General features: G+C 38.8%; 1 protein-coding gene across 2 annotated transcripts in view; it reads left to right on the top strand.

Moving 5' to 3' along the window:
• Positions 1-20,749, top strand: part of MAN1A1 (mannosidase alpha class 1A member 1) — a 147,273-nt gene that overhangs the window by 72,469 nt on the left and 54,055 nt on the right. For both annotated transcript variants that reach the window (XM_024551843.3, XM_045188723.2), the window contains exon 6: positions 16,293-16,387. In XM_024551843.3, the coding sequence (XP_024407611.2) occupies positions 16,293-16,387 (95 nt within the window). The remainder of the gene's footprint in view (positions 1-16,292; positions 16,388-20,749) is intronic.

Raw genomic sequence — 20,749 nt, 5'->3', positions numbered from 1 at the left:
GAATAAATGAATAAAATATATTTTTTAAAAAAGTAACTCTCAGGGAATGGGAAGCACATCACGCGTAGAATCTGGGATCCACGCTTCTCAGACCACAGTAAGTTGTTGACTCACTGCACTACTCTGAGCAAGTCATTTTATCACTTTCAGGGTTTTTCTATTAATTGAAAATAATGGGATATGAAATAAATATCTTTTAAACGTTCCTCTAAGTCAAGTGTTCTCAAACTTTGATACACTGATTTGCAGGTTCACAGAATGTTATAAATTGGAGGAAGAGTGTGGTGAGAAGCTTTCTTCCATAACTCACAACTTACTAACTCATTTTGGGGCATAAACAATGACACTTTCTGGTACAAGGTTGAGTTATGCTTCATGCTGTACAATACTTACATAGTCCAGATACATAAATGCCTGGGAATGAAGAAAGTAGGAAAGTTGGACAACTCTATCCCCTAGAAAACCATGGAAGAGAGATGCTAGGAGTAGAGGAGCACCACAAAGATTACTGCTGTAGACACAGAAACAACTGGGAACCAGTACGGATCCCGAACTTGTGGAATAGCCAGTCTTGGCTCCCGCCTTACTGAAAACTTGAATGAGGAGTTTTATCCATTATAAACCATTGCCCATTTTAATAACAAACTCAAGTGTAATTCTGACAGCTGTAGCAAGAATGAGAAACAAGGATCTTCCATTCAGCAAAACTGACTTTTCAGTGTAAAGGACACAAAAGCAAACTAATTAGCATGTAAGAACTTAGGGAATATTGATTCCCGGAGACCTTCCTGATGATTCTGCCAGAGAACAAGCTTCAGACAACCAAAAGACCACATGTTGTATGATTCAATCTTAATCTTAAGAAAGCTATATCATGCATAAGTCTTCTTTACATTATTCATACAAGCCATGCCTGATTTTATGAATGTGTGTCAATTACATTATTCCAAATGTATAGTATTGGCATAGCTCCAACTGCTGAAAAATAATTTTCATTTTTTTAATGTTTTAAAGCTTGTATAACTAGTCCTATGCTAAAACAGGAAGGATTATTTTACCTGTGAACTACCATCAATAGATACAAGAGCTACTTTACATATAAATGTCCCTTTCAAACTAAATACTGTTGTGTGCTGATTTGCAACAGAGTCTGTGTAAAGGGAGAAAAGACTTAGAAATGCTGTGTTGTGAACCAATAATTAGATTCTCAATGTGGCATAAAGTACTCATAGGAGGTTCGTTCTTGGCCTCATAATTTTGACCATATCTTTCCATCCTAATGCTATTAAATGACTTAGAGACATGACTTAACAGTAAAATAAGCTCCTAAACCACAGTGACAAGCACATAAGGCTGAAATTACACAGTCATGACTGCCATTCATTTAGGAATTGGCTGTGCCAAGTGCTCTGAAATACCAGGCAAAAGCAAGTGGAGAGTTCGCTGTTAAACTGCAAATTCAGCATCACATGGCTCAATACCCCTTGCACTGTTTGCAAAACGTAAAGATTGTTAAATATTTCTGCTTGATTCACTGAAGAAACAGTATAATACCTGTAGTATAAGTATTTTTGACTGAAGTACTGTTTTTAATCAATTTATTTCCCATTCTTACTGAATTACCTGTGTCCATCTTCTGAGAAGTTTAGTGCTTCTCAAACTTTGTAGCATACCAGAATCCCCAGGAAAGCTTATCAAAAAAAATTATAGTTCCCACTCTCAGGGTTTCTTACTCTGTAATTCTGGGTGGAGGTCCAATAAATTATATTCCTTACATGTTCCCAGCTGAGGCTGGGGGTGGAAGAACCACACTTTGAGAACCGCTGACCTAGTATCATGCAATTAACAGGATTCCTTTCTTCAAAAAATGAACTAAGAAAATAGACATCCAGAAGTAGTTATCACCATTGTCTAGGAAACCATACCCTAATGTACTAAAGCAAGAATTGAGGGAAACATTTCCTCTACTAGGAATCATAGTGAACTCCTTCCCTAGAATCTAACAAATGTTGTATCAAATGCAGTGTAAGTTACTTGGTGTTTCATTTACATTCAGGAAAACTCTAGTTAAATAAAGCAAATAGAAGAACCCTCTTATATAATCCCTGAAGAATTTGTGACACAAATTTCTATTATTAATATATAATGAAGATTTTTAAAGAATCTTTTGAAATCTTATTTCTTCAAAGTCCCAGATTCATGTTGGACTATACCAGAATTTTTGTTTGTTTTTATTTTTGTATCACAACCCCTTAAAGAAAAAGTTGTTTTTTCTCATGGTTCTCTGTCATTTGTCTTCAAGAGTAGTGCCTTGGATTGAGTAAAATTAGGGACAAGGTAATAATACTCCACTCTCGTTCTATTTTGTTCACAGGTGAAATTTTCAGCCTTCATCTTAAGTTTTCACCAAGGGCACGCTTTTTGTTTAATGTTAGAAGAACTTGTCTCCATTTCTTTTGCACTTTGATTCCGTGAGGCTGCCGCCTGCCCCTTCTTCTGGACTATGGACTCAAGCTAGACACTCCTGTTTTCACTTCCCTTTTATCTTTGACTGCCATGTTTTTCCCACTCTGCTTTGCCTCACAACTTGGAGTCTTACTTTTTTTTTTTCAGCTTTACTGAGATGTGATTGACTTATAAGATGTACAATTGATGGTGATTTTGTTACAGGGCAAAATGGGATTCAGCCACCTGCCGCCATACACAAGCATAACAAATAACTGGCGGGGAAGGAAAAAGGTTTTTATTAACAGGGTCCCCGATTTGGGGGAGATGGGGACTCCTCCAAGGTATTCTCTTCTGCAAAACACAGAAATCCCCTTGTTCCCGAAAAGACTGAAATTCAAATCCATGCCCAAAGACCAACCCCCCCTCCATTCTTATCTGCCTCCCTGTGGCCCAAGGCTGCTACACGAATGGGTCTCCATCTCTCCAGCTCCAGGCTCTCTCTGTCCCTCTCTCTGGTGCATACACTTGTGAGGCCAGCATCTCCATTGCCTCGCTGCAGCATTCTCCTTCTCTAGGTGCCAGAGAGCACTGCCAGATCACTGCAGGTGGTAATGCTAGGGATTCAGTCCACTGAGCTCCAGCATTGAAGGCTGCTCACACCCCTGGAGCGGACAAACTTTCCCAGCCACAGTCTGTGTGCCACTCTCAGGGCAAGAGAATGGGAGCAGTGCAGGGTTCATGCACTGTGGCATGGGGCTACGGTATCCTGCCCCAGCCCACTGCTGGCAAGGTGCTGGCAAGGTGCGTGTACCCCTAGAGCCTGCTGCCGACCACACAAGCAGGCCAACGCAAGAACTGAGAGTGGGGCCCAGTGTCCCATGGGGCCCCCACTGGTGGGGCACACATCCTGCTCACACAACTCAGCCTCTGTGAGCTGGCTCCTGACTGCAAGCAAGGGAAATGCAAATAGGGGAGGGCCTCTGCACACCCTCCATTTTAAACTTTGCCCCCCAAATCCTACACACTGCGGAAGTGTTCAAATTCTCAGCCAATTCAGGCCAACATCCAAGATGAGCATCAGCCCACACTGTGTGTGCCCCTCCTCCCACCACTGTCATCTGGAAGGGTGAAGAGGCTAGTGCAGCCTCTCCTGCTGGATCGGGTTTCCCTTGCCCCCCAGCGATCTAGCCAGAACCACCTCCCCATTACAATTTGATACATGTATATATTGCAAAATGATTAATAACCACAGTAGCATTAGTTAACAGCTCCATCTCCTCGCATAATTACTATTTCTTTTTTGTCCTAAGAACACTGAAGATAACTCTCTTAGCAGCTTTCAAGTACATTACACAGTATTGTTAACTTTAATCACCCTGCTGTGCATTAGATCACTGGGACTCAGTCATGTTTTAACTGGAAGTCCTGCACTCTGACCCGTCCCATTTCCCCCGCCTCCACCCCAGGCAGCCAGCATTCTGCTGTCTGTTTCTGTGAGTTCAGCTTTTTCAGATTTCACATTTGTGATATCATACAGTGTTACAGTGTTTGTCTTTCTCGTTTCACGAGTTTTACTTTTTTAGAACCCACAGTGCTGCCATCGCAGTCTTTCACTGAGTGCTAGTTGTTTTGAACAGATCTAATAGAGCAGCTTCTTAGCTACCACCAGTGACTCCCATCGGAACGATGAGAGGTGGACCGTTCACAGAAGAAAAGATGTATATCTGGTGTACCTAGCTCACACTGTGGGAAGTCTGCTCTGTCTGGAGCTGAATTGCAGTCTTCGAAAACACCTAAGTGATCACTTTCTCTACAGTTGTATGCAATTGTTTTTCTATGTGTCTCTGATGCTATTGCCGGTTTTACATGGTCAGGCTTCATGACGGCAAGGATTTGCCTGAGTGCCTTGTGCGGTACTCACAACAATGTTAGATCCGTCTTCGTTTTCTTTTTGGAGGAGAAATGGAAGTAATTACTTCAGCCTTCCCCATGCATCATAAAATGCTACTCTGCAGACGTTTCTCCACTGTTAAACTTCAAAAGCAAGTGTTACTATGAGTCATTGACCACAGCTGTCTTCTTGACTTATGTATTCCAAGTGCCTTGTGCGACTTGGCTTGTAGTACATAGGCCTTCAATAAATATTTGTTAAAAAAATGAATTGACATTTTTAAAAGGTCAGAATTATAGAAGAGGTTTCTTTTAAAAGTTTATAATTTAGAAAGTTCAAACTATTTTGGGGGGGTGTGTGTGAGAGAGAGAGAGCTTTTAAAGCATTCTCAGGGGTGTCAAACTCATTTTCACCGGGGCCACATCAGCCTTGCGGTTGCCTTTAAAGGGCCAAATGTAATTTTAGGACTATATAAATTAACTACTCCTTAACTAGGAGCAAGGAGCTCGGCGCTGCCGCCAGGTGGAAACAAGGCACCGGGCCAGATAAAACAAGGTGGAGGGCTGGATTTGGGCCTTGTGTTTGCCACCTGTGATTTTTAGATAGTTCAAGAGTAGCCATAATAGATGAGATAAGTTATGTATTCTGTTAGTTATTACTTATTTGTATTTTAAAGAGAAAATTTGTCTCAAATTATTTCAATTTGATATTTTCAAAACTCTTGAAAATAAAAAAGCATTCAGTTATGTGACATTTTGATATTCTGATGGTGATTGTTGTTAGTATAAGGTATTATTTCATTGAACTATTTATCGTACCATAAGAATATAACTGATGTATTCAAAACATATAGTGTCATGAAATATTTTAAAACTTCTTAATTTAAATGAAAAATATTTAAGACGCTTTCAGTCAAGTTAACATAATCCAGGGGTTGACAAGCTACAGACATGCCCCTTCGCTTACATTTTGTCTGTGGCTGCTCTGACTCTGCAGCTATAGTTAGCGAATGAGTGAGTGAATTACGGAATGCCCTCTGACCGGAAATTCCACTCGCAAACATTTAACCTGAAGACGTAGTCATGTGTGTAAGTATGTACAGGGATGTTCATTCTACTGCTGCTTGTAATACCAAGGTAATGGAAATCTAAGAGTCAAATAATAAGGGACTGGCTAAATCGTGGTACATCCATACCCTGGTAAACTATGTAGCAGTTTTAAAAAGATGTTAGAGAAACATATCCACTGATATAAACCAGGGGTCATCAAACTAAAGCACTCTGACCAAATTCTGCCTGAGACCTGTTTTTGTTCTGCCAAAGCTAAAAATGTTTTTGCAATTTAAAGGATTATAAGAAAAAAATTACAGCATGAGATACAAAGAGTATGTAGTTGTCAAAGTCTAAAATACTATCTGACCCTTTACAGAAAATATTTGCTGACCTCTGACATATAATGTTGTATTTAATGTAGATTAACTTGAGATAGATTTAAAACATTATAACATAGTATATGTGGAATGATACCATTTTTTCTAACAAAAATGCAATCGATACCATTAGAAGGATAGACAAAATGTTAACAATAATTGTAGTGGGTGTATAGGATTAATGATGTTCTATAATTTTTGTCTATTTGACATTACAATTTTTCAATAATGAGAATATGTTCATTGTGTAATGAGAAAATTTAAATTTTTAATTCGGATGTGGAAAATAAGAATAGGAAAAAGAGAGAACTTCTCTGAGTTCTAAAGTGCAAAGGTATACAAGGTCTGTCCAGAAGGTATCCAGCCACATAATATGAAAACTAGAGACATTTTTCAAGAAGATACAAGATACAAGAAACATTGTACATAGGACAATGACACCTCAGTCCCTTCAAAGTAGGCACCTTGAGACCTCACACAGTTCTCCCAGTTGCCATCAGCTGCCCTGTCCTATTTTCCTGAATCTTATCAACAGTCTGAAATCTCTTCCCTTTCAAAGGTGAATTTAGTTTTGGGAAAAGCCAGAAGTCACAGGGCACCAAATCTGGTCTGTAGCGGGGCTGAGTCACCTGGGTGATTTGATGTTTTGCCAAAACACTCTGTACAACACACAATGCATGAGTGGGTGTGTTGTCGTGATGAAGCTGCCAACCACCAGTTGCCCATAGCTGTGGCCTTCGGAATAATCTGAATAGTTTCCGTGGATGAATATTCCAGCTTAATGCAAAATTTGATGCAGATTTGTTGCTCTGCTCGCTCAGTCATTTTGAATGTGACAGCCACACAGTACATATGCTCATTCAATGGTGTCTACCACCCCCCACTGACTAGTACAGTGAAGTTGTCATTGTTCATGCATGCACATTCCCGTCCACTCTCCTTGGCTGCCAGGTTACATTGATGTTGCGCAAACCGTTCTGGTTGTGTTAACAATGGCTGTTAACCTCTCCAGACAGACCTCGGATTTCACTTTGTAGATGAAGGAAGTCATGCTGAGAGGTTAATCAACCTGCCAAAGGGGGAACAAACATGAGAACAATTGCAGTGCTCCCAAATTTTCTGTCCAGCAGCGTCACCATTTAATAATTTAAAATGTTCCTCTGTCAGCTCACATATAAAATTTTGAACTCTGTGCCCAAAGGTACTTTACGGGTATCAGTGTATAATATGTGAAAAGGAGGGTCATGCAGAAACCAAAGCACCAGCTTAATGGGATTCAATGCACAACCAGATAGGTTTCCATTTACTTAGATAGAAAAAAGAAAAAACATTTCTTTATATTTTGCATTTTTTTTTCAAAAAAGCAAGCACAACCTATGTAGACATGGATATTTAGTTTACTTTGTATATCTACAAACTATTACTGCTAAATGATACACTACTTTATTGCTTTTCATACCTATAGAGTTAATAGTTCAAATTTAGTCATCTTACACAAAAAGGGCACATTTCCTGAAGTTCATTCCCTTCCCAAAAGATATATACAGGAGAGACTTTCGACTTGTCCTCAGGCCCCGTTCACAAAACTACTCAGCGACTTGGGCGAGCAAATGCACTTGGACAGACAGTAGCCTTCATTGTAATGAACCGACAGCTAATCACAGAAGGAACAGTAGGGCCATAGAAGGCAGACATGAAAGCGCAGCAGTTTTTGGACCATTTAGTATATGGACAAAGATCCTAACATCTTCAGTTATTCCCGAGGGAACCACTGTCTTACAGCAAAGAACAATGACGATGATAACTATTGTTACAGCTTTCTAAAAAGCCCTTGTGCATTTAATCACATTTAATCATCTTGTGATTTGGGGAATGATTCCCTATTCATCTGTCTAGAAACTGAGGTACAGAGCGGGTTAAGTGAATGTGCAAGATAATACGGCCCAGACAGCTGATGACTGGCCCTGGATCTCCCAGCTCCAGCTGGGGGTCACCGTGTGATGCTGATGCTGAGTCACCAAAACAAGATCCCTGTACATTTCACTAAATCAAAAGAACAGATAAACATGTTTTTAAAATCAATGCAAAGAAAAATGTTAAACTATAAATATTTTGATGCTCTTTAGCAGTGAGATTCGGTATCTAGAAAAATTTACTAGCTTAAAATACCTTCTAACTCAAAAATGCCAGGGAATCACAATATACTTGCACAGATGAGGCTGTCTTCTTCCTCTTACCTTTCTATTGAGCAAAGGTTTCCAAGCCTGGAGTTTGCATATTTCAAATGATTTGTGATGTTTGCTGCAAACAGAATAACAGAACAGTCCCTGTTTTAACCTGTGATGTCACATATGAGCAGCCCCTGTGTGGTGGGTCCGCACAGCCAGAGAGGGTGCATGCTTTCATGATCCCCGTCTCTTTAGCAGGCGTTACGGTTTATTTAAAGATGTTTTCTTTTTGGTGAAAATTTGTGTTCAGAAACTATTTGGCATACTTACCTAATATTAAATGTTATTTTTTTAAAACGTCATGTTGGTAACTTGTCCATTCTTTTAGTGTCAATTGAGATAAAATGAGCAGCTTAACAACCCATCTTTTGAGCACCAGATAACGGTTTGAACCATTATGCTGTTATTTACTGTTCTTGGGCTGGTGCTTGAGGAGTTAAAACATCTAAGATAATTGTCCTTAGGTGTTGTTAGAAGAACATACAACTCTCTATCATTATACTGTATTGCTTTTCTCAACTTCCCCCTCTGCACCATTTATCTCTACAACAAACTTTATTCTTGGGAAGACGGTTTATTTTTTTAATATATTTTATTGATTATGCTATTACAGTTGTCCAATTTTTTTCTCTCTTTTATTCCCCTCTGCCCTGTACCCGCCTCCTATCATACCTCCCCTTAGTTCATGTCCATGGGTTGTACACAGAAGTTCTTTGGCTTCTCCATTTCCCGTACTATTCTTAACCGAGAAGGCACTGTTTTAAAGGACCTTAATTATTTCTCAAGATATTTCCTTTATCAGATGGTCAATATAATGTTTCTTAGTGTTGTCATTTATGTGTCTTTGTCCTTTATCTCTCAGAAAATTTCCATAACCAGTGAGAAGTGAAGTGATCCATCTTCATGGTGGCAGAACTAGTGAGTAGCAGGCCCTGAACTAGGACTCGGGCCACCCAATTCCCTGTTCAGTGTGTCGGTTACCACATCACCTTGACTTTGGCTTATGCTCAGGGAAAATGCAGGCCAGGTTCCAGGAGCAAGTAGCACTGGTTGCTGCCCACGTGGATACTGGTGATTTCTATTTGAACAGCCTGAAAATATACCTAGTATTTCTCCCCATTTTTCATCTTGCTATTTTAACATTATAACATCTTCCCAACTCAGGAACTAAGGAATGAAATCAGATCCCTCAGGGAAAAAAAAAAATCCGTATTCATTTATTTATCAACGTTTGTTCATTTTGACTAGGGAATAGTATAAAGGCAAATTTTTTTAAAAAGTTAACTTGCTTTTAATTTTTTCATAAGAAGAAATATCTTTTAAAAAGCTAGCTAAGTCTAAAGTGCATTCTTCATCTAGATTTTTAAATTATAAGAAGTGTTTTCTTGCTCTTAAATTTTGTGCTTTCATAATTAGAAACTCAAGGCTAAGGTACAATTATATTGATTCTTCTTGGTTACGACTCAGGGTTACTGGCAGGTTAGCATACTTACCCTCTATGTTTTGAGTAAACACGTTGGGGAGATGTTAGTGCTTTAATTTTTCAGGAAAGTGCAGAACACTCTCTTCATCTAATTGCCTAAAGGCTAAAAACTGAATTGTATTGAATCACAGGGAAGAAAAACAAAACAATCAACAAAAGTATTCACCTAATTAAAACTTACAAAGTTTAAAAAAATGAAGTTCATAATGCAATTTGACCAATGCAACCATTAATTATTTTAATTTAAAAAATGTCAGGTTTTGTTTTTAATCAATTAGAGAAGACGCAACGATTAGAAACAGGCAGTAAAAGAAAGATGTGTGCGCACACCCTTACGAGGGACCCACGGGGGACAGTCCCTCTAGATCAAAAGAATCACAGATATTCGAAAAGGCGTGAATCCGGCATTCACTTGGCTGTGGTTTCATCAAACCACGCCCCCTCAAAGTGTTTAGGAGAAGAGGGCCTCTCTGAACCCAGTTTCCTCATCGACATACCGAGATTATGGAAACATTGGGCCTTCGATGTCCCTTCCAGCTGTACATTTCTGCTGGATTAACTATTTTTATATGTATTTATTAGAATATTTAAACCATTAGAGGTTCCAGTCTAAACTGAAAAACCAGAGTAGCTCCATATTTGTTGGTTGAATGATTAAATTTGGTCCATATTGTGTGTGTTAATCAACTCAGCTAACAATATATGGGTTATTTTAGTTATTTTTCAGTCAAAGATATTTATCATACCTACGGCATCTCATGCTGAAAGCTTTTTGTAGGAAAAATGAGTAATAGGCAAACTGTGCTTCTACTAATGGGGAATTAGGGTTTGATCTTTAACAGTGAAGTTTTCAGCGTGAGCGTGTGAAGAAAGCCTTTGACAGTGAGTGTGCACGGCAAACTGAAGAATGCCGGGATTGAAGCTGGTTCTTTCCAGCGCTGTCGGTTCTTATTCATTTCTTCTTTCCTGACTCTTTACTCTGGCATGTAAACATTCTTGTACAGTTCTTCAGGGATCTGCAAGCTAGAAGAGCAAAGAAAGCCATACATCTTGTTTTAGAGCCTTGTCTAGTCCTATCTATAAGGACAAAGTAACAAGATGAATGTTTTTATTTATAGATTCTAAAGTCTGAAGTTTCTTAAACATTGATCAAAGACTGTGATGATTTACTTAATTATAATGACGAGATACAGTTTTGGTGTAGTCATTTTGAAATTCTTAACTTTGGATCATAAACGTTGCTGCCTAAACCTGTGTGTGACCTGCATGCTTGAAAGATTATTTTAGAAGCTATTCCATCATATTTTACCACCCTCCTTTTGGCACATTATATTAGCTTTTAGTTTTGCTGTGAATAGAATCAGAATCCCTGTAACGCAGGGATTTTTTTTTTTTGAAGATTCGTGTTGAATCATAAGGTAATCATCTATCTCAAACTGATTAGTGTGAATTGCGTGAATACTCTATTTAATTTTAATGGTCATTTTTTCAAAAAAGAAAACATCTATTATCAGCATAGATTACGTTTTATGAACTGTCATTTTTTTCTTGCCATTTTAACTTCATGAAATCCTTTCCACCAAATATAAGTACCAACAAACCCTGGAAACCAAGATTGAGGAAGAATCAGGTGGCAGATTAACACTTATCTTCGTGGAACCTGACCATAATTTTGCTTTTGTGCCAGTCTCGTTTTAGTACTAGCTGTATGACTTCTGAATACTAGTTTCATCAGTGACAAATCGAAAGTTAGAAATTATGAGCCCTGCTCTCCCATTTTACTGGGGAAACTGACAAGCAGGAAAGTGAAGTGACTGGTCCAGGCCTCCCACGGAAGCCACAGTGGAGCCAGACCTGGCGTCCACGTGCCGACCGAGTTCAGCACCCCCTGCACCGCACCTCCCCATTTAAAGGAGCACTGAAGTCCCACTTAGGATGCTTGTGATCACTTGCTTTCTAGCACATTATCCAAGATGTTAAAATTTAACTGCCATTTAGAAAGATTTGTGACATTTCTCCCTTATTCTTTTAATATTAATTCTGTAAGCTAGCTAGGAGTTTTATTACATACTCACTACGTTATCTAGAAAGATGTTCTCTTTAAATATCTGGATTCCTCCTCCAGGTAACCTCTCTTTATATCTCAAGAGAAGGCAACAAATCAAACATTAAGAATTGGAACTGATTCAGGCTTACATGTGATTTTGCTGAAAGCATCAATAGTTTAATTAATGTTTAAGCCCAAACTATTTTGTAATTGTGCTCAAGATTGAGACACCAGAATATTTGACATAATTATTTATAGATAGTAGAAACCAATGGAATAGGATGGAGCAATTTGCAAACACTAGAATATCAATGGTTTCTCATTACAATGCCCCAGGTATGTCTGTTTATCAAATGAACATTTATTGTTTTGTAACACTAGTCATTATGGAGTATTTTTATTATAATTTTTATGAACTTAAATGCATAGATCTTAAGTATACAGATAGATGAATTTTGACAATTCTGTACACATGTGTAACTAATACCTCCATCAATATATGGAACATTTCCATTATCACAAAAAGTTTCTTTTTGTGTGTGTTGGTTGTTTTTATTTTTTATATATTTTTTTAACATTACTGAGAACCAGTTACTTTGCTTGATACTACATGTGTGTATATATGTGTGTATACTTATATATGTGTATATATGTTTACGTATATATATTATCCAGCAATATATATGCACACACAGGCTCATTCGCACATACCACTGAACCAGACAAAGTCCATGCGTTCAGGAGGCTTACATTTGGTGGGGTTGTCAAATAATAAACAATAAGCAAATAAGGAAATTAGAATGTGATAGTGAGACAGAAATAAAAAGGATGATATGATAAGCAGTAAATAAGAATAGCCAAATTTATGTAGGATTGTTGAAAAAGACCTGTTTTAAAAAGGAACATTTAAAGAGATGGCTGAGGTTAAGAAGAACCAGGCATTCAAACAGGAGAGAAAGAGCCTTGTAGCCAGAGACGCCAGCAAAGGCAGAAACCTCAAGATGGGAAGAGCCATTGCTTCCTGTTAACTGAGATATAAATATTTTCTTACCTGATACTCATAGAAGTATTGTGACATCAATAAATTTAAATAGGAAATTACCTAATCTACCTGATCTGGGGTGGATATGTATAATAGGAAATGACCAAGAAATGGAGATCTTTTCTCTACTTTTAGAAAGAAAGGAAAATTACTCAGGGATAGAAGAAGGTAACACAAGGACACATTTAGTGATCTGTACCTTGTTTTCTGTAACCAAATGTTGCATTGTGTGATACCACTGTAGGAGTTTGTAGAAGGAAAAGATCTTGGCCTGGGACCTGAAGAATGGATGAACTTGTATTGGCCAACCGAAGGCAGAAAAGGGTGTTGCAGGATCAGAGAACTCTGTAAATAAACACTTATATACTAAGGTGGAAGGTGGCACAACCAGTAAAAACAAAGGATGTGGAGTTATTAACTAACTTGATTGTGTAATCATCTCATACTGTATGCATGTATTAAACCATCACATTGTACACAATGTTACATGTCAATTATATCTCAATAAAACTGGGGGCGTACATTTAAAAAAAAAAAACAGATACTAAAGTGAACCGAACTTGAATGAGTGCTTGAGACCATGAAGTCTCAAGCTGGAGCCCAATGGGTCTTTGACAGAACAGAACCTAATAGGTTGGCCTGATTCATAGAGGTTGTGGAAGGCCGACAGATCAGTTTTGACCTGGTACGTTAGACAACACAAGGAATCGCTATGGTCTCTCAAACAGGAACGTTGTACGGCAGAAAGAGGAAATGGGGTACTGGGTTGGAGAACCTTCTTTTTGGCTACGCCATTTCATTGTACCCAGTGATAAAAATACGGACTATCCTCTATCGTGGAAAGGGAATGAACCTTGTATAAGACACATCAGGGAGATTGATGTCGATACTTAATGACTGAAGAGCAATAAATCTAAAGTCAAAATGCCTGCTCTCTGGAGCCCCTGGGACTTGGTGTCAGTGTTAGTGATGGGACTGGGGAAGTCTGCCTGGGACCTGAAGTGACTGATTTCATCTTAAACATGTTAAGTGCCAGTAGCCAGAGAACAACACACCCGAATTGTGGTGTGAGCACACAAGTAAAAACTACAGAACTAAAGCTGAAACGGGGAGTTGAATCTGGGAGCGCAAACAGCTGATGAGAACGAAGGGCCTAGCTCTTGAGAGTGCACGCTCCTGATGAAGAGTGTGTGCGAGGCAGTGAGGGGGGGCACACTCACAGCCTGCGCAGAAGGTACCAGAACAGCAGCTGGGTAAAAGCCAAGATAAGAAAGAATTTTAAGCAGTTAAATAAGGGAAGTTCTTGGGGAAATACCATAATTATTATCACCATAAAAACTACAACTAACCTTTCAGTGATTGCTATGTACCCTAAGGTCTTTAAATATAATAATGCATTCATTTCTTTCCACGACCTTTAAAGGAGTAAATGCTATTGCTATTCCCATTTTAAAATGAGGAAATCTAGGCACAGAAGATTAAGCAATTTGCCCAAGATTACCCAATTTGAAGAATGTTTTTAAAGCCTGAGCCCTTAACTTGTATGCCATATGATTATAGTATCAGCGATGGTGTTTTAACTCCATAGTTTAACTTTTACCTCATATAAGTTTCTTGAAAAGGAGTTAATTAACAGTTTAAAACGTTGGGTTGAAACTAAAAAGTCAGTAGATGGCTGGGCAGTAATTGCATAATCCCTAACAGGAGAGAACTTGGAATTTACTAGGTTAAAGACAGAGAAACGGGAGGAAGAATGTAGCTTTTGGTCTTTTATTTTTTTCTTCCTCCCTTTCCATACACTATGAGTTGTTGAAAGAGGAAATTGTCCACTCTAAAGAGGAGTTTTAATAATTGGTGGGGGTAAAGCATGGTACCTCCATTTTTCAGCTCTTTCTACAAACTACAAATTCCTGAACTCCTGGAATATTAGTTTATCGAAATTGAATGTAAATCAGATTTTTTACATTAAAAAACACTACTTTCTTAATTTTCATTACTAAATGAGAGTGGGATTCCAAAAGAATAGTGTTTCTGAAATAGTGTCAACATTGGTATTACTGGATTATCTTCAGTGTGGGACCCCAAATAGCCAGGTCTGTCTGTGGGAAGACTCGGGTCTTAGAGCAGGAGCCGTGACTGGAACCCTTTCCTCTGGAGAAGCCACACCCGACTGCTTTGACAGCGCTTTGATGAATGCTGCCCCATTGGCTGGGAGAGGACTTCACTCTCTTCTCCATGTTTTTCAGGGCTTCCCCAGCTTCTCTCGCATCTCCCTTGTTTGAGTAAGAGGCAGGAGGAAACTGTTAGTTCCCAGCCCCCAAGCTCAGGCACACAGTGTGGCAAGGAGAAGGGACAAGGTGCCTGCCTGCTGCTGTAGCTGTAGCTGCCAAGGCTGTGGCAGTCTTTCCTTCAACGAGTAAATTAACTCAGTGCTTTTCTTTGCACTGGAACTGTGGATGGAAGTCAACTAATTTATCTTCCTAAAGCACAATTTTTCTCAAGTGAATTGGCTGCTCAAAAACTTTCAATATCTTTCCACTTTAACAGAATAAAATTCTTAGCTTTACATTTATGACCCCCCACAATTTAGGCCAACGCTGGCTGGTTATGCCAAGCCTTACTCAGCAGTATTCCCCTTTTTGGTCAGGCAAGCTGGCCAGTTCCATTTCTTCAGGCCGCACTTGTCTCTGCCTGTGTTTAGACTGATACCTTCGGGGATGCCCCCTCCACTCCTCACTCCAGTCTCTAGCACCATCAGCCCCCAGCACGTGCTGCACACGGCCCCTCCCCCAAGTGCCATCCCCACCCACAGCCGTACCAAACTGCCATGAACTCCTGGACCATTTTATCTCCAGCTCTCATTTTATCTGTGTCCTAGGTATTTATGGGCATATATCATCTTCTTTGCTAAATTCTGGGCAAAACTGGTACCTAATTTAACTTCGTATCTTTCAAATCACCTATACTTAACACCAGGGGAAGTTAAAATTATAAATGACTAAGAGGACATATCAATTACTTACGTAATAATGTTTTTACAATCTCTTTTCCTTTTTTGTGGGTGTTAATTTATTTTATTATTTTATTAAATGTTGTGGGGTGATATTGGTTAATACAATTATATAGGTTCCAAGTGCAGTTTCTGTGATGTATGACCTGTACACTGCACGGGTGCACACCACCCCACAGTCAGATCATCTCCCATCACCATGGATTTGGTCCCCTTTGCCCTTCACTCCCCCACCCCGTTCCCTCTGATCTCCTTTCACTGTGCCTGAGTAAATAAGTAAAGAGAGAAGGGACCAGAGCTCCTGATTTTCAGGGCAAGACTTACCCACCAGCAGCAGTGGTTCTCCCCCAGCTTGCACATTCGAATCACCCGATATCACCTGTGTTGCTTTAAAATATTCTGGTCTGGAAGCCCCAGACCATGGAAATTAGAATCTCACGAGTGCAACCCAGACATCAGTACTACTTGAAATCTCCCATGTGATGCTAATGTGCAACCAAAATTGGAATAAATACCCCACAGCCCAGTGGCCCTTGGACCACTCTTGCTTTCCTAGGTAATTCTATTAATTTGGGAATTCTTGCAATTTGAGAAACTTTACTTTTTTTCATATGTAGAAAATTTTAAAGTAGAAAGGTGCTAAATGTGAGATGGTAGTGTGGTACATTTTGTTTTGCTTGCAACAGTAGCTTACTTCACTGTTTAACTTTTCAGATATTTCGAAAGAAAGCAGTGGAACTTGGGGTAAAATTGCTACCTGCATTTCATACTCCCTCTGGAATACCTTGGGCATTGCTGAATATAAAAAGGTAAAACTCTTCATTTTTGACAAAATATTTTAAGTTGAAATAGACACTGGATGGATAATTAGTTGTGTGGTGTCGGCCACTTACACCACTGGGAGTCTTGGCATCTGTCCTGATGTTGAAAGCTATTAATTTTGCAGTGTTCCATGGCTTTAGATGGGTTCCTGTCCTGGGACAGCACGAGCCCAACAGAGCAACTGAAGTCAGGCGTCATTTGAGAGGTTTTCACTGTCATGGTGCATTGCCTCAGTGAAACTGTCTCCGGAGACCCCAACAGCATGCCATTATGTTTAAAATTGCCATGAAAGTGTTTCAGAGACAGAACACTCGGACTAATCACATCTCCCACACAGTGAGACTGGGAGTGCATGAGGCTGCCCCACCCACCCTCACAGGAAAGAGGGGGACTGCCCACTGACGCATATCAAACGAACCTACTTGTCCCATTTGGGTGGAGAACCCTGGTGTGACAAGTCCATGGAAATGTGGCCTCAAGAAACACCTGGGCTGAAGACTTTCTGGTATCGTCCCAGGAAATAGTTTGAATTTTCATGATAGCTTGAGCCTTTTGTTAATAAACAGTTTTATCTTAAGCTTACTTCTTAACTCTTTCTGCCCCATGAGTAATTAATTGTATATGTGCCTTCCGGTAATGATGATAATGATGATAGCTATTTGTAAAATCGTAAAATATGAAGCTTTGTTGGAGAAACTTTACACATATGACCACATTTAATCCTCGTAACAGTCCGAAAATGTCAGCACTGTTGTTGTCTCCGTTTTAATAACAAGGAACTTGAGTCACAGACAGATTTAGTCATTTGCCTGGCATCACCCTGTATATAAATGGTGGAACTGGAGTACGTACTCTGATGTTTACACACACCATTGCTGCAGAGGCATAAATTAAACCACTTTCTTGTTTTGTAAATGTCAAGATGCGCAGGTGGTTTGGCAGGGTTATCAGTTAAATGTCATGCATTGTTTTGATTTGTATGTTATAAATGGATACCTTGAAATCATCCTGTACCTGTCTGTGTGTGTGTGTGTGTGTGTGTGTGTGGTTGGACAGGGGCTGTGGTGCCGAGGCAGCGAGGTGGGAAGAGTCCCCACAACCTGTCCGTGTTAGTTGAGGTAGTCCTCTCCTTCATAATGTGATGTCTCGGGATCTGCGTTTCCTTTGAAGGGCCCTACGGCTTTCTCTGTGATCTTGGAGACCAGAGCATTTGCTGCTGCAGGGTCGGAAGGCAGGGTTGGGTGTGGGCTTGGCCTAGAGGCAGCATGGCATTTGAGGTTTGTTTTCCTCTTTTGACTCATGTAGACCACTTTTATTACCTTCCCCATCTTCAGACTTTGTATTTATAGACAGTATTCTGACCTAGAAACTACTCTTGTTACCTGAAATGAGGTCTGGTTACAAAAACACCATGCACATTTAACACAGTTTTTCCCCACCTACGCTCCGAGAAAAATGATATGGGCAGAATAGTACGCTGAGCTAATTGCTTATCAAGAGACCTGGTTCTAGGTATTGTATAGCTGCTGTAGGTTTGTCTTTAGAGCAATTATTTCAGCTCTCCAGGCTTATTTGTAAACTGGACGTTGGGCTACTTTAATTGTTATTTTGTGAAAATTTTCAGGTTCACCGGCCACTTTGAAATTCTGATGAAACATGACCCTCTCCTCATTAATTGCATATTCCTGAATATACATATTTTTAGTTTCCAAAAGCTGACAAATTCAAAATAGTGGAATAAGTGATCACTCTAACTGTCTACTCTAAGATTCCATGGAACTAGTTCTTACTGCTTGGTGGAAGGGAATGAAATTATGTAAAGACCTACTAAAACTAATAGAGAGACATGAGGGCCTACATCTTTGCAAAAATGTAGTCAGTTATTTTAAGGTGCTAATAACATTTAATTAGTTCTGGCCTCTCTTGAAATAAGCAAAAGAAATTGGGTTATTTTAAAGCATACTTTACTTTACTTAGTGTTTATTTCTAACAGCCGAGAGAATTTTTCCTTCGTTAAATCTGTCCTTAGTGTACAGTGGAGATATTTTTTGGTACATAAAGGAATATTTCTAAAAACTATTAAATACTGAATCCTCTTTTATCTTTCCTATCTGTGCCCCTTGAAAATTCATTATCAGGGGCGTTCAAGTTTTTCTTAACACCTTATTTTGCTTGTACAGTATTTTACAGAGATGTTATTACATAATTTGTAAGATTATAGGAAAATTGTATACGGTGAAAAACAATGTTCCATTTTATGTATGTGTTCTCTAATGTTTTCAAGTTAAACTAGAGGAAATTAAGTGACTATTTGACAGCTGATGGGAAGACTTTTAATTTCCTCTGGGGTAAGAACGCATTTCATATTTATCTGCAACAATTACATTTCAGGATACACTGTTAATGTCAACTTGGACATGTATGCTGTTTCATCGAAATCTGTGCATTTTCACAGGTTGGGCCAGGGAGTAAGGGACAGCTGCCATGGGGCTTCTCTTCTAGTGTTTGAAGGCCGTCACCAGTAGAAGTTTCAAAGAAGAGAGGAAAAACACGTCTGGCACAATCATATTTTCTTAATTACCTTCTCGGAATAAGGGAGTGTCTGTTGAAGGAATGCCCAAAGAGGAAAAAAGTACTTGAAGATGCTTTTTAAAATAGCTGTGTATTCACTGTTGACTGGCTTTGAAACTCTTGGCAATAATTAGGATCAGAGAGGCACAGATATGCCATCTATAGTATAATTCTGCTCTTGCCTCCCAATTTCGAAATTGTTATGGATGCTACTCTTTGCCAACAACTATCTGTTAACAAAAATGTGAACTTCTTGTTATTATCTGTCCACATCTTTCTAGCCTTCAGGTTATTACCTAAAGATAATTGGTTTCTTTACCTTTTCTTTGTGAAAATAAATATTTATTTGAGTCCCTGCTCTCATGAAGGTTTATGCTAGTTCCTAGGGAGACTGTTCTCTTCTTTTCACTTTATTTAAAAGGAAAGCAGACATGGGCTTTCCCTCAGGGTATCTACAGCCTGGTTGGTAAAGCACAATATATGTATTTTATATTATATTATCTACTCACTCATGTAATTGACAAATGTAACATAGTCTGTGCCAAGGAGACATAATAAGAATATACTGGACTGAATTTAAAGTAAGCAGTATTTTGACTTGGGGAGGTTTACGTATTTGGAGCCAAAACACCAATAAGCTAAATTGGAATTCAGTGTTTGTGCAAACTGAGAGTAGCAGAGAACCTAAATAATTTACCCATACTCCACATTAGGAACTCTGTCCCAAAACTCTGTTCAGAAAAAAAGTATTTTATAATTATCTGTTCTGCTACATCTGTAATAAATCCTTAATTCAAGAGCTGAGCTGCTATATTAAGTTGTAAATTAATCGGAATTGTGATTTAATAGCAAGTGGTAATTTGAACAAACACCTAGGTAGTACAGACCTAGGCTAACACGTGTGCTTCACCAACACACCAGCAAGGATGAAAAATGTATAACTTACATACACCTCTGCTAAAAGAAAATCATTGGCTTTCTAACAGATTAGATTTTGATAGAACTCAATTTCTCTTATGTGAAAATGTCAAAATCTGATGTCTGATCTTGTTATTACTATTAGCAAGAAGCCAAGTGCATTTTCTCTTCCAACTAAAGAAGAAAAATTACCTCTGTGGTTTGTAAAATCAAGTATTTCATCATTTCCATATATATATATATGGAAATATATATATATGTATATATATATATAAAGATGTATGCATAAGTCAAGCCTAGATTGAGTAAACCCACTAGATTTTGAGTTTTCTAAAGTGTGTTCTTAATTTTAAATAATATAGGTACTATTCTCATTATTCATTTCTATCACAGGGCGTACCTTCTAGACATTCCTAATAATTATTCTGTCTTTCTTGATAAATGAGTTAGTTTTAGCTATGTACTATTTTATCACTTGTTTTCTCTTCGTGGATTTTTCTGAAATGATGCTTTCCTGGTGGTTATATTAGGTTAGCAGAACTGTCTGTAGCATGGGCTTGTACTGTGCGTGTCCAGGAATGTTCAGGGAGATGAGTGACCTTCACTCCCGCTCTCATTAGTCAGGAGGGCAATAAGCGAGACGCAACGCCCTCACCTGTTTTTATTTCCTGTATGTAAAGTTTTATTCATTGACTACTCTATCCAGAGCAAATGTATACTATATCATTATTTACGTTGCAGTTTGTGTTATTATAATTAAATTGCAAATTGCTCTACTCTAACTGAAACGGAGCCTTAATTAAGAATAGTACATAACTTAATGTTTTCCAATAGTGAAAGGTTATCCTGTTGAAGCATGT

The sequence above is a fragment of the Desmodus rotundus genome, chromosome 11, assembly GCF_022682495.2.
Source record: "Desmodus rotundus isolate HL8 chromosome 11, HLdesRot8A.1, whole genome shotgun sequence".
Taxonomy (NCBI): Eukaryota; Metazoa; Chordata; class Mammalia; order Chiroptera; family Phyllostomidae; genus Desmodus; species Desmodus rotundus.
Note: the sequence above shows the minus strand (reverse complement) of the source record. Positions and strands in the feature narration are given on the sequence as shown.